General features: G+C 40.3%; 1 protein-coding gene across 3 annotated transcripts in view; it reads left to right on the top strand.

The window, feature by feature from the left end:
- The window catches only part of LOC115347346 (glypican-5-like), a 403275-nt gene that overhangs the window by 279695 nt on the left and 102588 nt on the right, over positions 1–20992 (top strand). For all 3 annotated transcript variants that reach the window (XM_030028626.2, XM_030028627.2, XM_030028629.2), the window contains one exon: positions 20451–20601. In XM_030028626.2, coding sequence (XP_029884486.1) covers positions 20451–20601 — 151 coding nt within the window. The remainder of the gene's footprint in view (positions 1–20450; positions 20602–20992) is intronic.

Consider the following 20992-nt stretch of genomic DNA (forward strand, 5'->3'; position numbering starts at 1 on the left):
CTTAAGAAATAATTTAGTAGCCCAGAGGCTTAGGGTTAGCTTCAAAAAATAGTTAATGCTTTCACGCACAGATTTCACACTGCCTCATAGAGCAATCCTCTGGAAAATATGGAATGAAAAGAAGTGGTATATTGCTCTATATAGAGACTGTCCTGAACAAAACATAAAATTCAGCAAAATGTTGAATGGCTATCTTTGCTGTGGAATAGGTTCGCTTTAAGAGCTCTGAAAGATTTATCATTCTTTATTAAGTGATTCCCTGAGATTTTTTTTTTTTTTTGGTAAGGAGTACTCTAAAAATATTTTTTATCATATGGGGAAGTCAGCAGGTTTGTAGATGTGTAGAGATACATCCTCTAGGTGAAATCAGTATAGCTGTACACATATCAGAAAAGGAGGAGTTGCACGGAGTCTCGCTTCCATCTTAATCTATCACTTTACAAAGAATGAAGCCCCGTATTTTTATGTCAGAGTGAGTCAAATGGAGAATCAACTAAATCAGACTTGTTCTGGGCTCCCCATGAGCAGCTGATGTGATGTTTCATGCTTTACCTGCCTCACTGAGAGACATCACAACCACCTTTCCCAGAATGGGGTTGGCAGCTAGTGACACTGCTGAAAAAACACCATCTTATTATTAAAATTACTGTATATTAGTTCAGATGCAAGGGAAGAAATCAACCATGTGCATATGCGGAGGGTTAAAATTGTAAAAGTATGCACAGAAGAAGTAGGGTTGAGAAATTCAACATCTTTGCATAACAGCCTTGCATGTAGCGAATATCCCTCCAGCTCTGGAATCCAGTGCTTTGTTTTTGTTGGATCGGGGCATTGGTTTCCTGAAGCTACTTAGGGTAACTACTGCTCTGTGTGAGCAAGAACATCAGGATCAGTTCCTAAAAATAAAATCTGATGAGCTTGAATAGAGTAATTAATAATAAGAGGAAAGTAACCAGAAGGTAAAAGAAACCTCATGTAATAGCATATCAAAAATATTAAATCTTCTCAATTGGTTGAGGACTGTTCCATGGTAATTGGCAAAACTATATACAATATATTATTTGTGTGCTTTCTCTCCCACCCTCTCTCTCTCTCTCATTCATCAAATTGCCTGTTCAGGCTTCAAATAAATAATCCTAATAAAAAAGCTAAGACAGATCCTTAAAAACTGAATGAGCCTTTCAGACTCACAAAAGCTTGAAGTGCTGGAATTTTTTTCCCTGAAAGGGCTAAACATTAAGATCATGAACAAATCATTTTGTCCAACTAGTGTGAGCTTCAAACACGCAGCTGCATACATCCAGGGAAGTGACATCTCTTCAAAGAATATAGCCGGCCTGAATGATGAAAATCAGTCTGCCAGCCTGCACAAATTTACATGAGTGCTTACACTATCAGTCAGGCATTTCCTGTACTCCTGTGGGGTTTTTTTAATGTGAACTATCAAGAATTACAAATGGGCAGTTTTCATTGCATTTCCTCCCGGCTCCCAACTGCGTGCTCTGCAAACAGGACTCAGACATATCCAAGGCGCTCTCCTGGTCTCTCAGTGTGTGCTAACACCGCCTTAGTGGGAGTTCTTTGCAGGATCAGCAGGACCAAATACGATGCTTCAAGATTGTAAAGAACTGTGTAGGAGGTACCTCCAGCACGTTTGGCGCATTGATAGCCACGTGTTTGAGTGTCTCCACTGTGGTGGCAGTGGATGCTGCACTGTTGTGCAGACTGTGGTCCAACAAGCGAGCCCCAGCACAGTACAGCCGACCGGCCCTGTATCATCAGCCCACCTGGAGCTCTGCGCTGCTGTGCCTGCAAGAGAGGAAGCTCCCAACTGTTGTGCCAAACCTTCCCTCTCAGAAGAGTGGCCATGCGAAGACTAAGGGATGCAGCAATACAGTTTGACAGATACAGGTGCACATATTCACGTGTAGGTTTCTGAGAGCCACCTTATTCAAAAACCCTATCGGAGGTGTTGGACTCCAACCTGCAGTTCCCTCACGGTCTTCAGCTCTACCCAGCATGTCCAGTCCATTCTGGTCTTAGAGTCCCACAGTGGGAAGGAATCCCTCAGGCAGACCTGATTGCTGGGAGAGCAGTAGGTTAAGGAAGGGGAAGAGACACTCCAGCCACAACCTCCTGAAGCCCTACTGTCATCACTCTGGAGCCCTGCTGAGCTCACTAGCCCCTAGCCAGAGCTCCCTGAAGCTCTGTTACACCTCCCAGTCTATCCTTTGTCCTACAATGCTCACCACCGCACTACAACTTAACTTCAGCTGCTAGCCACAAAGATTGAATGAAGTCCTTTGCCTGTTGTCACTGGGATGACGAATCACACTTTGCCTGCAGTGCCAGGTTTGCACCAGTGTCAGGTATGGGATGTTAGGCTAGATGAACTCCTAGTCTCAAGCTGTATGGCCATTTTTATGGCATGCTTATCATTTTGATCCTGAGCCAGCTATCCAGCAGTTCTCTCTGGCTCTGAGGAGTTGTAGTACATTATCATACACTTTGAAATTCATGCAGGAAAGATGTGGTATTGCAAGTATAAATCAAGAGGTGACAATTCTCTTTTGGAAGGTCGTGTTGTGTTTTGCGTTCAGTAAGCTTCTAGCTTGAAAAGTTTGGTGCTTTTACTGTTTTATGAAATGCAGATGCTGTTTAACTCCTTTTTGTGCTTGAAACCTTCAAGATTCAAAATATTTTCCTTACTCTCTACTTGGGATCAAAACCTAGTCCTGCAAAGGTGGCTTTCAACTGCTGGACAGCAATGTGGGGGCCATGTCAGGGAGGCATTTTGCCGGTGTGCCTGTGTAATTCTGCATTTCTTTAATCCAGCCCTTCCTCCTGCATTAACTACTAAGGAGAGTGCCTTATAAAGCTTGATGTGAACGGTAACAGAATATCAGGGCCTGGGCTGAAGCGATCAAGGTGGACTGGGCCACAGCCAAAGTTAGCCAACATGATCCTGGGTTTATGGGAAGGAAGAGGAGAGGAGAGGAGAAGAGATTTTTGGGACACGGGGGAGAGGTCCAGTGAATTTCTCTGAATTGTCTGACATGGTACTTAGAGAGAGAAACAAATCCTCTTCTCTCTGCCAGAGACACTCTCTTGACCTGCACAAAATCCAGTAATACTGCTGCTGTCAGATGCTGGTGGGGTCAGAAGCCAGTAGTGTCATGCAGCACTCTGCTTTCTTGCCGAACAAGGTAAAGGATTAATGCTACTGACTCCTGTATCACATGTGCAATGATTAATGCTGTAATAAGAATGCAAATGCTCGTGTAGGTAATTCAGTGAGCAATAACATATCTTTTGCATTGTGTTATTTTCCCCGAGAGCATTTCTTCCTTAATGTTTGCTTTTTTGTTTTCTGATTAACTCTCTTACCTGTCCATGCTATACAGCTAGGGCACATTTTTAGACAAATATGCACAGTATGTTTCAGAATTGCTTAAGAGCTTGACTAAATCCTCCAAAAGCTGTGCACAGCCAGTGAAATAATGTGCTTAATTGCACAAATAAATAGAGTAGAAGTTTGGTTTAAAGATCAAGAATGTAAATGATAGGAAATAGTAGATATGTCTGTCTGTTTCTTTTTAATGGGTCTTGCTTACCCCCCAGCTGTCTATGCATGATATTTGCTATAACATTGCTCAGTTTCCAAGTTTATGTAGTTTAGTTTTATCATTAGAGCTTGCATAGAGTACAGTAGTATCACTGCCTAGTGAGATCGCTTTAAAGCATGTTAGTGAGGAATGACAGGGGGATTTGTTACCAAATTTTATCGGTTGGGTCTACGTTTCTCAGTTGCTTCCTGAGAATATAATGCCCATAGTTGTAACCATGAGACCATCATCCAAGGATAATTCTATCTTCAGTCATTTAAACCTGCCTGGCATATCATTAGGGAGGTTGGCCTGTGGTAAAGATAGGTGTCCTGCTTGAGAGTAGGAGTCTTTCTTGAGGATGAAAGCTTCAATTTTAGAGAAAATACTGACAACAGAGAATTGTGGACAGAAGCCTAATTGCAGACACCTATCCATAACGCTCCGTCCACCTAATGATATTCAAGCTTTGTGGAACAGTTTGCTGAAAATGAGATGGAGCATTAAATGACATATCACTGTGGTGTAAACCAGCCTGACATTCCTGACTGATTAAAGGTTTAGAAAAATCATATGAAGAGTTTTGAGCCATAATGGAAATGTGTTGCCCAAATGTCAAATGTTAACAAGATCCTCCGAAGGAAGTTAGGAGAATTCCAGTATATGTAGACAGTAAGTTGTGCTCCTTTATGTTTTTATAGATACGTCATTTTGCTTAGGAATGGCCTTTTTCACATACATGCCACTCACTGTCTTTGGTATTAATTTAATCTGGGGAAGTTGGAACTGAAGAAGGAGTCCATGTCTGAATGTGTTGCTAGAAGACATCAGTTGCCTTTGATGGAAAGAGCTGAGTTAAACATAATGTGCAAAACTGTGAGAAACAAATCTGACATCTCAATAGAGGAGTGAATGGTTTCCATTAAGCTTGCTAAATCTGTCTTTCTCAGAATACCCAATATAACCTCATACACTCTTGATTTTAACAGGCTTTATTATACTCCATCTCAACTACATAAATATAAAGTTAAAATATCTAAAATATTTAACAGATGTGGGACAGTAAAGAGAGACCTCTACAGCATACAGTATGGGATTGGTCCAAATTAAATAGTGATCATGGACTATTAAATATTAAACACAATTCTGGAGGTAGATCATTATCCCTCACCTTACATTGGCTGTTCTGGCACTTAAATGAGAAATGAAAAAAACTCCTGACTAATATGATCTTTGAAAATGAGTAGCCTGAGAGTGGTTCTGATCTTGCAAACTGCACTAAGTTCCAAAGAGTTAAGAGAGATTAAATCATGCTCCAAATATCAGGTACACCTCAATTTAGAAGACACTATACAAAGGGAGTTGTAGTACAAAAAAGTTAATGAAGGCAGCAATGTTAGATCAGCACCCCAAGTACTTCCATTCTTTCATAGCTGAATAAAAGGACTTACAATAGATATGACAAGGAGACTGCAGCGATGGAGGCTTTGCAGACAGGGAGAGTGGGCAGAATAAAGCATCTATGTCAGATCAGGTAAAGGGGGAAGAAATAACCCGAGAGTGGTATGAGGGGGAATGGAGACATGAGCCTGGGGGAGCATGGCAGAAGTGGAATAAAGAGATGGGATCAATGTCTGAGGAGAAGCCCTAGTGTGTATATCTAGGATATGTATTACTAATCAGAAGGGTGTGGGAGAGGTATAACAGGGAGAAGGGAGATTTCGTGAAAATTATAGCAAAATATGGTTGCTTCAGTCAGTTACCCCCTTCCTTACAAACAACAAGGCAAGTAAACAGTGACTTGGTCTGCTCTGCACTGGCCATTTAAGTGTTAGATTACTGTGAAGATAACACATGTATGATTTATTATTAATACAAAATATCACATGTATGAAAGTTTTCTGCTCTAAAGGTAGTTCCACCCATGTTGTGAGATAAATTCCCATTTTTTATAGAATACTAAGAAGAATCAGACAGAATAATTGATTATGGCTGCATATTCCACTGTATCAAGACCATTTAGAGAAATCTTAAGGATGGGAACTTTTGAAAGAGGCCACTAATGTAAAACATCCACTGTAGATCCAAAGAAAGAATATATAAAACATATGGACATACACCATAGGAACACAGTTTACTTGGTGGTAGTAAACTGCCTTTATCTAGAAAGTATTAGACTAGAGGATCTGTTGAAAGAAAACTCCTGGGCTCCTGGCTAATGAACAGAAGAGAGATAAACAAAACATAATGATAAAGTAAAAAAACATCACCTTAGGATATTTAACGACCCTTGTCTTAACTGCTTTCATTCTTCTGTTAGTATTCAGTCTTTCACTTCCCATTCTTAAACATTTAAATATCAGTGGCTGTAATATCTGACACAAGACAAAACATTTCTTCACTACAAGGCAAAGAATAGCTCATCAGCAAAACACACACCATGCTGAACACCTTCACAAATAGATCTAAGAGGCACAACAGATTGTGGCAATTAAAAGAGTCTCTCAAGCACTTCAGAACACAGATACCTCAGCTGTGTGCTTCATATTAATCCAAGCCTCCTTGAAGACAAAATTTGACAAGAAGGTCCTTCATTATGGTTCTACATTGCCATCTCTTTTAACAAAAAACATCTGAAGTGAATGAAAATTAGGATACCATCTATTTAAATATTCACAATAAGATTTGCAATATGTGTAGTCATAATGTAACTTACCTAGAGTAAAATGTATCAAATGAAAGTGGGTAAGAGAAAACACGATTTATAACATGGGCATGATTAAGCACCATTCCCTTTATTAAAACTGCACTTACTTGTCTGATGTATACACACACTGTAGTGGACAGGTGGTGAGATCAGACTTAAAAAGAAAAACCCAGCATAGAAAAAGCAACAAAAAAATCCACCCTACCATCTGTACTGTAATGAAAGAACAAAAAGGAGGGGGACATCCTTTTAATTATTATGATTAATCATGTTTATACAGAAGAAATAAGGGACCAACTAAGAAGAGCCCTCTGTCATGGTAGTAAATCTAAAAGAGTAGGCAGTCCCTGCAGAGCTTACAATCATACACAAGCTCAGGTAAAGCTCTGGGGAAGGTGACATAAAGCACAACAGAGAGCTTTATGGTGGAGGTAGATCTTAACATGATTTCCACAATGGCTTTTTGCCTACTTTCATAAATAAATAGGCTTGTAGGATCATTCTCTTTGTGTACCTGTGTGTGTGTTGGTGACTGAGTCTCTGTGTTTACCCCTGCAACACCACGAGAAGGGCTTGGGACTGATGAGGGAAAATTTTTTGAGAGATGACCTTCACTGAAATCGGTGAGCAGACTTTGATTTGGTAGTCAGTCATTCATGACATTAGAGTAATCTGAATAAATAGCAATACTCTGCCCCATAACTTACACACTAGCAAGAGAAAAGAGAGAGAGGGAACTTTAGTGCTGTTGAGCCTTTCCAGCTGCCTTAGATTTCCCACTGGGTATGTGCCCCTGCAGTTGTAATCACAGCGTATCACTGCGAGTCCTACCTACTTGACAGTACGAAGCATGGCCTTGTCTTTGAAGTTAAACTAAAGATAGATTCCTTCTTTTTCATGCATAATTAGTATCAGATGGCCAAATACACAGCGGGGGTTCTTGCTATACTCCATGTTATGTTTCAGCAGCTAAATATAACTGTATTACCTCAGAAATACTTAAAAGACCCAGACCAAACAACTCCCCCAGATACAGTCCTCATGCCAGTGGTTCTTCAGGGACTCCTTTTACTTTCCAGTTCAATTACAGTCAGCACTAGTGTGTGTGGCTGCTGCCAGAGTGGCCAGAACTCAGGACTCAGCACAGCCGTGCCTGAGCTCTTGGGAAGGAGAGGAAGCCATGATGCAGCTGAGGTATGCCGGAAGTGTAAATTCTTTACAGTTTCTTTATGCCATCTCTGCCTTGTATTTCATGATTCATGGTTAGGAAAATGCCCAAGGCAGAATCAAGGCTACGTAATGTGTTTGCTCACTTACAAGATGAGAAGACAAGTGCATGGGAGTTTGCCTTTTTTTGCTTAGATCATCCTTTGTCTTCACAAATAATTGTACCTTCCAGAGCTGCATGTGAATACGTGAACCCTTGTGGGGTTGAATGTACAGCAAGCAAGGCTGTTCCTGAGTTGGTATGTAAATGAGACATGCCACAACTTGTTCTTCATTGCCGTGGTAGCTCCTTATCAGGAAAGAATGCTGATCTAGGTGCAGCATTTGCTGTCAGTTCTAAAATCCTGTATCTCTCGCTTGTAGCTTTTTGTTTTAAAGCAACAGCTTATCCATGTGTGTGTTTACTGGTACTTGCTGTAGTTTTAGGCCACAATTAAATGGGAGCAAAGCAGGACATTTGTACAAAATGCCAGCACTCGATACTAATCGTATCTTTTCTCTCACTCAGAGGAGGCCAGAGTCAGCAGTGTGCCAGGTCTGGCAGGGCAGGCAGCCCACATGGGCTGCTTTACAAACAGAACACGAGCTTTCCTGGAGCCATCTTAACGGTCCCTGAATAACATACCTGCCCATGAAAATGTCCGAGCTTTTCCAGTCCACGTTTCTCATCTAGAACGATGTATTGCTGACTAGCTCATCTAGGAGTTCCCAGACTGTGGGGAAACTTGCTGATGGTCAGTGGTGAGATCACTGGGGTTGGTTCCTCCTTGTTTCCACTGAGAATGCTCTACATAAAGATTCAAAGTTGTACAAAAGCTGTGGGAGAGCAAAATGAAAAAGTAGGCAAGCTTCTTTCTTCAGAGGTCTAAGGCAGGGAGGAGAAACAGGTGAGATGATTGAACGGTCCTTGCAGACCTTCAGTGTAAATTAACAAAAGGAGAAGAAAACCATGCATTGGGCAGAGCTGCTAGGCGTGCAGGAGGGACCAGCCTCCAATGGAAGAAGAGCTTCCACGTGTAAAACCTAATAACACATTGAAGCAGAATTGGCCAAGAATCATCATGCTAGCTGAGTTGATGACCTTATTTAGGCAGGAAAGAGGATGCTATTCCATGAGAAGGGAAAAAAAAGAGATGGGCTGGTCACAAGTAAGCCAGAAGAGGAGCTGACAAGAAGGATTGAATACAAATGGGGAGCAAAAGCATCTTGCTGAGAAGGGGGAAAACAGAATATCAGCAGAATGTTTTGTTTTACATTGACTGTCTTCCCATGATAGTTCTTGGGTCATTTTGCTGGGTTTTCGCCTATTCCAATCTAGGTCTCATTACAATAACAGAAGCCAGCTCCAGTCCAGATCTTGCTCTTGTCTTTAGTAGAGCTGACCTCTTTTCTTTGCTCCTCTTGAACACTGCTTGAAATTTAGGTAAGGTCTACAGAGCTGTACAAGAGTAGAATCTAATTTAGACCCATCATTGAAGAAAAGAGGATGTTTGTTTTAATTTTAATGAAATAAAAATTTAAATTTTTGGTGACACGAAAAATGGAATAGAGAAACTTCAGAAATCTCAGAAAAGACTTCAGTGAAAATTATTCTAATCAATTAAATGGGAACTTTGTCACTTGTAGAGAAAACATTCTGAAATAATAAGTGTAAAATGTAAGCGTAAAACAGCAGGACAAATGAGTGTTGCATGTATGTGCTGAAACTGCTTAAATGAATTCTGCAGTAAAGTGCTGGTAGTACAAGTTTCTCTTTCGGTCCTCTCCCCGGAAATAGCAGTTCCTTTATATAGTGTGAATGAAATATAAAGAAAGACTTTCAAAGCCACTTTACATCTCTGGTAAATGTGGGCCAGTTCCCAACCCTGAATTATAGGTATATACAGCACAGGAGAATGTGGTTATCAATTTCCCTAGCACACCACAAGAGAGCTTTTGATCTTTGTGATCAGATTATCTTGTTAGTGGCTTTTGAGAAGGCAGTAGGAGCAGATGATAGTCCACGAAGACCGATGCATTGACCTTTTTCCACTTACTGTGCTTGTTCCAAGCCTGAACAGAATTTAAACCCACAAGGGGAAAGGCAAAGCTGCTGTCAGGCAAAGCTGCTCTTCATGCTCTCCAGAAATTTTACTAGTGATCTGCCAAGGCCGGTTGTTTGTTTGCCCTTAAGTTGCATTTTAACCTGGTTTCATAAACAAACACAGCTTATATAATGTGCTCTGCTGTGTCGCTGCCTGTCAGCCTTGCCACTCCCTCCGTATCTTTTTAACCCTTTAGGCAATTTTAACCAAATTTAACAGATCCTGAGTTCTGTGAGTAGAGGAGAGAGACTCGCTGGTAAAAACACTGCATTGTGAACTCAGTCTTTGTGACATCAGAGAACCTCCATGGGAAGCCACCAACGGAAAGGAAAGCCATAGGAAAAAGCATTCAGTGGCAGCTGCTGCTTGCAGAAGTATCTGTTCCTCTCTCTTCATAAAAATGACATAGCAAAAACATTCAATCACATGTCCTCAGATGTTACCATGAAACCATGGACAACATCTGGAAAGAGAGAGTCTTGTCTTCTGTCAGATTCCTGCCACATGAAATGCGTTTGTCTGTTTTGTTACAACACCAAGCTTTCCCAAACAAAAAAAATCTGGGCTGGCCCTTCATGTGGAATAAATTGGAGCAGCTCCACAGAATTCAGTTTGCTGATTCATAGCAGCATAGGCTCCGATCCTTTCTTTTTCTGTACATGTGTGGCACCTTCTAAATAATACAACGCATTTAGAAATGTGATATTCAAGATTTCAGAGAAGTCTGGTGGCACTGAGACAGTGTAATTGTTTTTAAATGTGGCTTTGGGTTGCAGTGTTATTAAAGCTAGTTAGCTAACATGATAATTTGGGATTTATCTCCCAACATCAGTACACATTAAATGGGTGACAAACATCATTATCCATCTTCTTACCATATTTTCCGTACTTTATTCCATATTGTATTTTAGTGCTCAGTTGCTGGGATTCAGTGTGGAGGAGACTGAACAAACCACTGCTTCTGTCATGTTATAACATGAAACATCAAATCCAAAGCCTGGGTCTGCTGAGCACTACCAAATAATGCAAGTCTTTGATTGTTCACAAGTCTTTCCAATGAAATGTCGAACTTTTCATACTGTGAAAATGATCTTCAGCAACATAGAGCTTGAAACCAGATAATTATCCAAGAACATGAAACAGAATTAACATGCAGTGGAGCATGTCATGAACATTTCCTTCAGCAGATAAAAAAGGTAATTGCTGTCTGAGTACAAAGCAAGGAGAAAGGTTGGCTCTGTTCCTTTAGACAATTTAGATTGGCCACTGTTTACTCACTTAACCCATAAAAACATGCAGCTTATCAGAAGGGTGCTGTTCAAGGGCTGATGGAGTGCGACCAGCCTCCTGATTGCAGGCACTTCTCATTTCACACTTCCCAAGTCTGATCAGACAGAAGGTTCTTAGCTATTATTAGAAGTCTAAAACCTGATGAGTCAGAGCTCCTAGTTAAACAGGACATTTGTAAACCACGTTAAGCCTCAGCAATAATTAATACATTTTCTGAGCCACATTTTGACTTCAGGCACAACTAAGAGGCTTCATTCTTAGCCTAGAAGAAAGAATGGACATAATTTGGTATGTGGACACAATTTTCCCATATTGAAATCAGACAAGCAAGGAAATAACACTCCTAATGGCTAATGGGAGTGGTTCTGGTTTGTGATTTTGATTTTACAAATCGATTTTCTAATATTAGAAACTAGCAGAGTGTAGAAACACAGGATGGAAGTCTGGAAGAGACCTCAGGCAAATTTACTCACAAATTTATTCAGCGAGGTCTTTCAAATGCTTGAGAATTTTTGTCCCCACCTTCCTCTTGGGAGGCTGCTCCCAAAACTCATAACTCTGATAGTTAAAAACCTTGTTTTCCCCCTTTTTATTTCTATGCTAGTTTTATTCTCAGAGATCTCTCCATGTTTAAGTGGAAGGCTAAATACATTTATATACAATAATCATATTCTCCCAGTCGTCTTTGTGCTAGGAAAAGCAAGCCATGGTCTTTTAGAGAAGACTTTTCATTTTTTCCAGTCATTTTTTTACCCCCCTGCAAAAGCTATCCCACTTAAAGCTCTTCCTTTCCAAGTATGGAGAAATAGTGTTGTAAGCAATGTAGAACAGCCTCATTTGTGAGAGCACAGGAGGCAACGCTTGCCGGGTCTGGCATCGTGCCTTTCTGTCTCAGTGTGGCAGAGACACAGTGTGTTCATCTCCCAGCCACTTATCCTTGCAGAGAATCACGCCCTCTGGTCTAGTGTATTATTGCAATTATTACAAAAAATAAGTGCAGCTCCCACTGGTGATAGCACTGTCATCCATCTAATCTGTGCACGCATGCTGTGCACACATGTCTAGAGATGTTACGGCCCACATTTTTCTTGCAATGGGCCACATCACAAGCACTGGTGACACTGTCATTCCGAGTACCTTGTTGGCACTCTCAACAATCCTCTGCCTCTGAAGCTCTTGTATCAAACAGCCACTGTCCCAAAAATGAACTATGTCAAAGACCTTTTGTAAGCAACTCCTGCATACTCTTCACCAATAATTATAAAGCTTACCTTAACGTTTTTATTACAATTGTTTACCTTTTTTTTTTTACTTTAACAAGATGCAGAAAGTCTTAATATAACACAGCAGGTTTTTTAGCCATATGCTCTATTTTCAGACTACATGTACTGCAATTGAAAAAGCAGTTTTTATTTTTGGAAAAGACTACACTAAGCTAACTGTCTAAAGGTGAAATTCATGCCTGTGGCAGGGACTAACTCAAGGTATATGTCTAAGTTAGGCTCACTAGATATCAGATCAGAAAGATCTTCTTCGGTGTATCACATAATACCAAAAAGTTACAACCCAACACCAAGATAAGACATCAAGGAGAGGTGTCTGCTTGCTTCCTTGACCCAACTGACTTACTGAATTCCAATCAGATTTTGTTAATTCTCTTTAAACAGCTGTTGTGCTTGGTTAAAACAGATTATTAACTACAATAAATCTTTTTTTTATTTGTGCTCACTTTACATCATTCACAAGTAATACTTTTTGGGTGACAGTTTACCCAAACTGTTACTATGAAGCTTTTGCTAAAGCAATAAGATTCTGTGGGTGCACATTCTTGTTGTTTCTTTGCAGTGTAATCAGTAAATATGAGAACATATGTAGCTTGTGTAATTTAATTCAATGGATATTAAGCTGATCACGGTGCTAGCATTCTTCTAGAAATACACTCACCTTTAATAAGCAATTGAAAAACAGAAACCATAAACATCAAAAGTAGAGGCATTAATCCTGCAGTATAACAAGGCGAATCTCTAAAAACCATCTTAGATTCCTGCTGAAATAATTCTATTACATTTGTAATCAACCAAGGGAGAAATAATCGCTTGTAGCTTCTCTACTGTGGAGTATGGATCTGCAGTGGACTATACAGGAAACCAGGGAGAAACAGCCAGATTAGAGGAAGGACACAGAGGGAAAATGAAAAGTATTCAAAGATAAATGAAAGTGTGGATCCTTAAGTATCTAGTGTGTCATCTGGCAGTAAAATATGAGGAAGAGGGTAACGAGTCAATCTGCATAAACCAGGAGAACAAAAAGTAATCACAGGTAAAGACAGACTTATGCAAATACAAGGCCTTAAGGACAGAGGATTGGAAAGTGTATGTGGAGAAGTTAAGACTATAAAACTAGGAGGAGAAGTTAGATGTAGAAAATAAAGGAATGATTGCAAGAAACTTCCACAGCAACCGTAAGAAGATAAATCCATTGTAGGAATACAGATGCTGTTTCAGAAAGGAGTAATTTAGTGATTTAATGGGGAAAAAGCAAACCAAGACAAATAAAACCACCGCTTCCATCAGCTATTCGGCTTGAAAAACATGAATAAAGTCAGAAAGCAAGTCCTAACCTTCCCAAAAGGTGTAGAGCTTGTACTGAAGATGCTTGGAAATGTAGTAGGAGAGATCGTCAAATAATTAAAATACTTTGACCAAAAGAATTCTAGAATGAAGCACAAGATGAAAGACAACACATAAAACACATTAGAAGCAGGCGTGTCATCTCCCATGCAACGTGTAGTGACCCTAAGGAAACTTTATGTCACTGTGTTCCTCCTGCTGCTGGATCTTATGAGCTGGTCGTGCCATGTAAGCCTGTTCTGCCGGGCCTGCGCCTTTCCTCCTGAGGCGGTGAGGAACTGCCCCCGGGGCGGGGGGGGCCGCCCTCCTAGTTCAGTGCTTTTGCCTCTGCACTTGTGGAACTGGGAGCGGTGGGGCTGGGGCAGGGGCTGGCAGCTGCTTCAACATTTGGGTGAGAGTTAAATTACTCAGAATTGCACTTATCATTCAAGTGCGTGTTCTGCATCATCTCTGCAAGATAGCCTCAGCCGGAAACTTGACAAATTTATCCGAAAGACGGCCCCATGGGGAGCTGCAACGTCACAGACAAATGCAGAAGGAGAGGTGCGTGGGTAGTTACAGAACCAGCATGCTTATTCTAGGCATAGGCCATTTCAGGTATGAAAGTGCTTCCAGGCGACCTGAGAAACTTGATGGTAGAACAAACAAAAAAGAACTGGAAAAAAAAAATATCAAAAAATGGAAAAAAAAGAACTTCCAAAATGCTGTGTATAGCTCGAGTGGAGATACACTGGGGCAGAGGAGGGAAGGAGGGTGTCAGTCCCCACTTTGTGGGCACACACAGTCTGAGACTTGCACTCTGCATGTTTCCATGTGCTTGAAGAGAGCCTTCCCCCTTCAGTTTATACGTATAGATATATACACCAGGAGTATTGACATAGACAATAAATACAAATATCAGTGTAAGTAAATGCAAGGTACTTATGCTAGAGAGAAAAATATAAAACAAAGGAATCTATCAATATTGGTCCAGTTCCCTAGCTGGAAAAGGTCTAGTCGGGAGAGACACGAATAAAATTCTAAAACCATTGTCAGTCCTTAACCGTGTTGCCTAAATTATGTATAGCTGTTCAGCTAAATTATTCTAATATCGTACAGGTGACTTGTAAAGCAAGATGTGTTATGCAAAGGTTATTGTAAGGATCTGAATAAATACAGCAGAAGGAAACCTTCTGGGGGTGTCGGTTGCTGCAGAAGGTTAGATGTCTGTTTTCTTTAGCTAAAAAAAGGATTTAAGAGTTGAGTGGTACTACCTCCTTGAGTTGTACTACTTTCTGAAGAAACTAGGAGATAACGCATCAGCCCTTTGTGCATTTCTATGAAATAGAGACAAAGCAAGAACAAAACAAAGATGTCTGACAAAATTGAAGACAAATAAGTTCATTTTCCTTATTTATGCTGTAATATATGAATGCTAGCTAAACGTGAAAAGCAGCAGCAAAAGCAACTGCCAAATGCTTTTAAAAAGAGCTAAGAGCATATGTGGAGGAAAATTAACTATAAATGTTATCTCAAAGGAGAGGGCCCACTTGGAATAAGCATATATATGGCAGTTATGTCTAAAATTTGTTATGTTGCTGTTGTTTTGTGAAATGACAGAACATCTGCTCAGTCACAAGGCACCAGTAAAATGCAGCTTTATGCCTAAAGCAATATGTCAGTCCCTAACAAAAAATATATATAATAGGCTACAAACAAAGGCGCATTGTCTTTTTCAGTTGTAGTCATTTCTGACCTAATAATGGTTTAGAAAGGATTTTTTATTTTTATTTTTGAAAAAAATGAATGGAAGGATTGAGTCATTTATGACTCTTTTCAAGATTAGGCTTTGTACGTTATTTGTGCATAAGCTGACAAAATGCTTTGTCTCTGCAAATCATATTTATGTCACTAAAGCACTTTTAAAAAGGCAGCTACTTGTAAGTACTTTGAGAAAAGATCATGCTTAGCTTACAATTTCTAAATGCAGCTTATAATCAGCCATTTTTTGATCACTGTGAAAACACCAGCTAGTGTGTGCTCACAGGATGAGTGGACAGAAGTCAGTTTTCACCCCAAAGCTGTCTTTTCAGAGAGGAAAAGCATTCACACTGAAATTTGTCATATAGAAAACTAATTAACAAATCCCTCGGGAAACAATTATTATATGGATTTGTCTCTGAATATTCCAAGCATACAACTTTTAAGTGCTTTATTCAAAAAGTGTGTTCTCTTAGATTTTCATTGTTGTGTTCACTGACCTGAAAAGTCTGAAACTGTGGTGCAAAATATAATTTAAAAACTTATCCTCTGATGAAATTAGTTTATTATCCTACAGCTTGGAATCATCCCCTCAGATATACATGCATATATGACCCCTCAGAAAATAGACTAATCAATAAAATGGATTGAAATTGACAATTTTATCAAATAGTTTTCACAGACCTAAACAGTTATTACTTAATTAATGTATGGAAGTATTCAACTGGGACATGCCTTCATGAAAAACCGTGAGAATAAATTTATATTCTAACACACCTGTGGTCAGAGTAAGAATTATGGTTAGACTCATCATAGAAAGCTCAGGGGTTGTGTGTCACGCACTCTTTGAAGCCTCTGAAGTCTGAAGGACTCTTTTATGTGACCGGGAATGTGTGTGCTACATCATCAAGTATTAATAGGGGAGAAAGACAGCAACCATTCTCATATGACTTCTTTCTTCTCCGTAAAACCATAGGTCAGCAGAACTTTTTTTTTTAATGTCACCTAATGTTGGTACCTTTGCTGGAATAAATAAAATGCATGAGGATAGTCATCAGTATCTGACTCACAGCTGAATAGTAATATGTGATTTCAGCTGAATCAGATACAGATACTAAAGCTTTCCCACAGAAAGACTGTATAGTTTCTCAAAAACCCTTTAGAGGTTTGTGAACCTGATCCAAAGCCTATTGCAGTTGGGAAAATTCCTGATTTGAGTCGGTTTTCACTTGGGCTGTACAAATCTTATTGATCTATTTATATAACCTTTTCATGAGTATAAAAAAAAAAAAATGTGGCAAAAACTTGAAGATTTAATGTTTAAGCTGTTAAGATTCCAGTATTTTCTAGAATCTTAGGCAGCAGATATCTTCTCTTTTGTGAAGGTAAAGGTACAAGCTCCAGTGCCCAGCCTGAAATCCATTGCGATTGTTTAACCGAGCATCAATTCTCAGCATCAAGAGACTGCACTCCCAGGCTGGAACTTTTGTGCAGAGTTGCCAGAGATGGCTGGATGGGATTATGCATCAGCAGGCGAAGCATAAGTCAGCAAAAAAAGGCTTGTATAAGAGTGGGGTTTAAGCAATAATAGAAATGCCAGGACTGACTCCAATCTCTGATCTCCAGTGTTAAATATGGGCAAGGGGCTGCGTTTCTCTCTACAGCCATCTGTGAGGAAGCAGAAGGCTTTAGTGATTGGTGGCAGCAGCTAGGAGAATTGTTCAGGCTTTTTAACAGATCATGGCTGCCTCTGAAGATGCCTTGAACCTTTGTATGACCTCCAGCTCCTCTGTTGGAGACCTCTCAGTCCCCTAGCCACAAAGCATTACAGGCATTCCCTGTCCACACCCATCTTCTGAACCTAGCAGAGCTTAATAAGAAGTGAAGGTTAATGTCTTTCATTATGATCTTCTAAAGCTCCACCATCCTAGTTCATCCTGATGCAGTCTGTGCTATTTCAGTGCAGTCTCAGGCCTTTGAGAAAGGTTTCAATGATTCTATGAAAAAAAGGAGATGGAGAAATGCTGGCGTGTGCTTTGCTATCACACTGAAACAGTGATCTCACTGAAGTCATGTGGCAGTAGCCAAAGGACAAGTGTTCCTTCAAAATTTGAAAGGGATTAGATCACAAGTCAGTATGCAATGGTGACATTGCCTTCCTAACAGGGCTGCACAGTGTGCGTGGAGCTCCTCACTAAAGTGGCTACACTATTTAATCTCCTGGAAAGGGTTTATTTATAGATAAGCCATTACCTCTCCACAAAGTTGGGCTCTGGTCCATCGTTCTAGGTGAATGGTAGCCACAGACAGAAGAGTCATTGGAAGAGGTTGGGAAAGGGTATACAAGGTGAAAAGGGTTGGTAGGTCACACCTGAGCTGACTTTAAGTGGTAATGTTGAACTTGTGTATAAGGGTTCTGTGTAATTTGATGGCCATCTCTACTGGCAAGCCAAGAAAGAGCTGGGTACACCTTCATTAATATGGGCAGGAGATGCAGAGCCGGGCTACAGCTAATCTGTTTTTGTAGTGAAGACACTAAGAACCCAGAAGTCTGTAAAATGCTGCAGTGCACCATGTTGAAAAGCTGAGCTTGTTTCTTGGTCTTTGTCCAAGAAGGTGGTGCACAGTTGATTCAAGTGTTTACTGGTTTTGAGCAGAGGTCAGGATGGAGCCATGGGCACTGAATGAAATAAAATTTTTGAAAAGAAGGAGTACCTTAACGGGCAGTAAACATTTCTGCTTTGACTGGCAAACAATCATTAAAAGCTTTTATTAAATTTTGCATCCATTCTGTTCACCACTTAGCCATTTCTTTTCATTCTGAAGGATTATAACTAAGAATGAATGAGTCTTCCATAATATGGTCAGGACACAACACATCTGTGAAAGAACTGAGTTATCTTGCTCCCTCATAGGCAAATTTTTCCAATTGTTTAACAAAATGTTGTTTTGTATTGCCATGACATCAGTCTTTACGCCTGTGAATAATGAGCCTCAACATTAAGCAACTTGTTTATAGAAAACAGTCATGCAGTAACAATTAGAGAGTGTTTAATGTGCTTCCCCACTAGACTCCATACCCTCTCCTCCCACTTACTGATCTTCCAACTGCAGTGTGAAGTTATTTGTGTCTTCAGAATGAGCAAACAGATCTTTTCAGTGAAAGGGTGAAAAATTTCCTGAGTTCTGCCATATAGAAGTTGGCATCTGTTGTTCCGTAGAACAGGATCTCTGCTGCACTGATCCAAGCATTTGTCAGCCCCGGAGTGGAGGATGGCAGCTCACAGTATCTGAAGAAAAAGGAGACTATCACACAAAGCTTCCCACTACAGAGAAATTGCTGCATCCATCATCATCATTTCAACCCAGTTAATACAGCTGTATTAGCCCTGTGCTCCAGTTCCTCCCGCAGCTCCCAGCCCACCTCCTTTTTAGTGTGAAATGTGTTTGAATCTTCAAAGTAGCTACATTTCAAAATACATTTTGCTCAGTACCAAGAATAATCAGAGTCCTCTGCGATAAAGCAGATCAAAAAGCCTGAAATGGATCTGGAATACTTTGGGGGGAAGATACTTGTGATGAAGGGTATTGGATAGATTCAGAATCTGACTGACTTTGAGAAGCATTACAAAGTCTTTCCATTTGGTTAAAATATTTCCACATAACTAGAATAACAGGTCCTAATCATACCTTGTCATACCATACAAGCAGAGCTAACATGAACAAGGTTTTCGTAACTCTGAAAAGGAGACAAACAAGCTGCTGCCTTTCAAAACAATGTTCATATGCGTTGTAAGTGGAGTTTCAGCTACGTGAAGGAAGCGATCAGAAATACTGGAATGACTCTTCCCATCACTTAAAAACAACACCCCCCAATGTAATTTTCCAACAAGATTTGGAAAAGAAATTGGTAGTCACTCACAAAATGGGGGTGATACGTGGGGGGAATGGAAACTTGATAGTAACCAGGGCAACTTAGCCAGGTTGTGAAAAAATCCGCCCTGAGTCAGGGTATTTCCCTGTCCCTGGGCTGTAGGGGAAGCTGAGCTGTTGGGGCTTTTCTCTGCAGAAGCTGTCCCACCTTCTCTAATACCCTGAAGCATCCTTTGCACTAGCAACAACAAATACAAGCTGTTGAGGAGGGTGGCCTCTGAGGAACATGGAGCACCCTGGTTCTGAAATGTTGTACAAAAATGTCACAGCTCCAACAGGAGAGGTGCCATGTAGCTGAGTAGGTGCTCCTCTCAGGTGTGGGGGACAGGTTCAAGTTCCTGAATCATACTTCCTTGATGAATGCCTTGTAACAGAATGTATTAGTCTAAGCCAGTTACTTCATTTCTTCCCAAATAGTGCTGTTCTTGTTCCCTGGATAGGCTGGGTTTAGATTCACTGAAAATGAAATGGTATTTTTCATTTTTTGTAACTACCAGTGAACTGAAAAATCATTTATTCCCACAGCACTAGTAGTAGGCAACTGTTCATGGTGATAGAAGCAGAAAGTCATCTAAAGGTCAAACAGATGAGTTTGGGGAGTAAATATGTTGTTATAGCACATGTGACCTTGTATGATACATTTAGATTTATTTTAGAAAAGGCTATCTTATTCTGTACTCAGTCCAAGAAATATATTTCAAGTGAAATTTAATGAACAACTTGCAGTTGGTACAGGCATCTTAAATGACACCATCTTAAAAATCATACCCAGGGGCTAAGGTTTCCAGGTGACCAAGCCCATAATGAGAAGTAGCAAATACCCTCAACTCTTAAAAGATTGTCAAGTATATTGTGGTCTTTGATTGTAAATAGCGCAAAAAAAGTACTCAGACACCTGGCAGATTGTACCATCATTAACCAGTGATCTCCAAACTGTGGTTTGCAAGAGGAAAAGCTGCAGGACCAGAGCTCCCTGTGATGATATTAGTAGATGTGGTGTTTTCAATTAAAAGTTTGATGATAAGTGTCCCTGGTCATCTGTGGTGGAGAAAATTTGATGGTATAGTCTGTCATTCCAAAATATTTGGATGTCACTGCCAGAAAAAAACTCCAACTTGAGGAGCCGTTCTTGAAAGTGAATGAGAAAGCGCTTGTTGTTTTATAAACTCAGCTTGGTCACCAGAGGTAGGAACTGTGTAAATATTCTGACAATTGTTGTTTTTTTCCATTTTAGCTGGATGCTGAGAAGGCAAAATTAAAACTGGAAAGATGGGCTTCCCCAGATGCTGGCAGTGGGGGTGGAAGAAGTGAAGAGATGGAGTCGAGCGGGGATTGTGATGATGAGGACGGCTGTCAAGGATCCGGTGACAGGATTCACACAGCAGGTAAATACAGTTTCTATAGGCACATACAGAGCTTAGAAATTCATAAATGTCACAATTAGGTGGACAGAGCTAAGACTTGCACTGCTTGAATTACTGTCAAAATCCTACTAAATTCAAAGGATTCAAATCTTAATCTGTGAAGAGCTGCAGTAAAAATAGAATGATACAGACAGTAACCCAATATAATTTAACACTTGGCATGCAGATAAAAGACTTAAATTTGCCCTGGGGAGACCTTCTAGCCGCCTTCCAGTACCTAAAGGGGGCCTACTAGAAAGCTGGAGAGGGACTTTTTACAAGGGCATGTAGTGCTAGGACAAGAGATAATGGCTTTAAACTGAAAGAGGGTAGATTTAGATTAGATGTAAGGAAGAAATTCTTCACTGTGAGG

Source organism: Aquila chrysaetos, chromosome 10, assembly GCF_900496995.4.
Source record: "Aquila chrysaetos chrysaetos chromosome 10, bAquChr1.4, whole genome shotgun sequence".
Lineage (NCBI taxonomy): Eukaryota > Metazoa > Chordata > Aves > Accipitriformes > Accipitridae > Aquila > Aquila chrysaetos.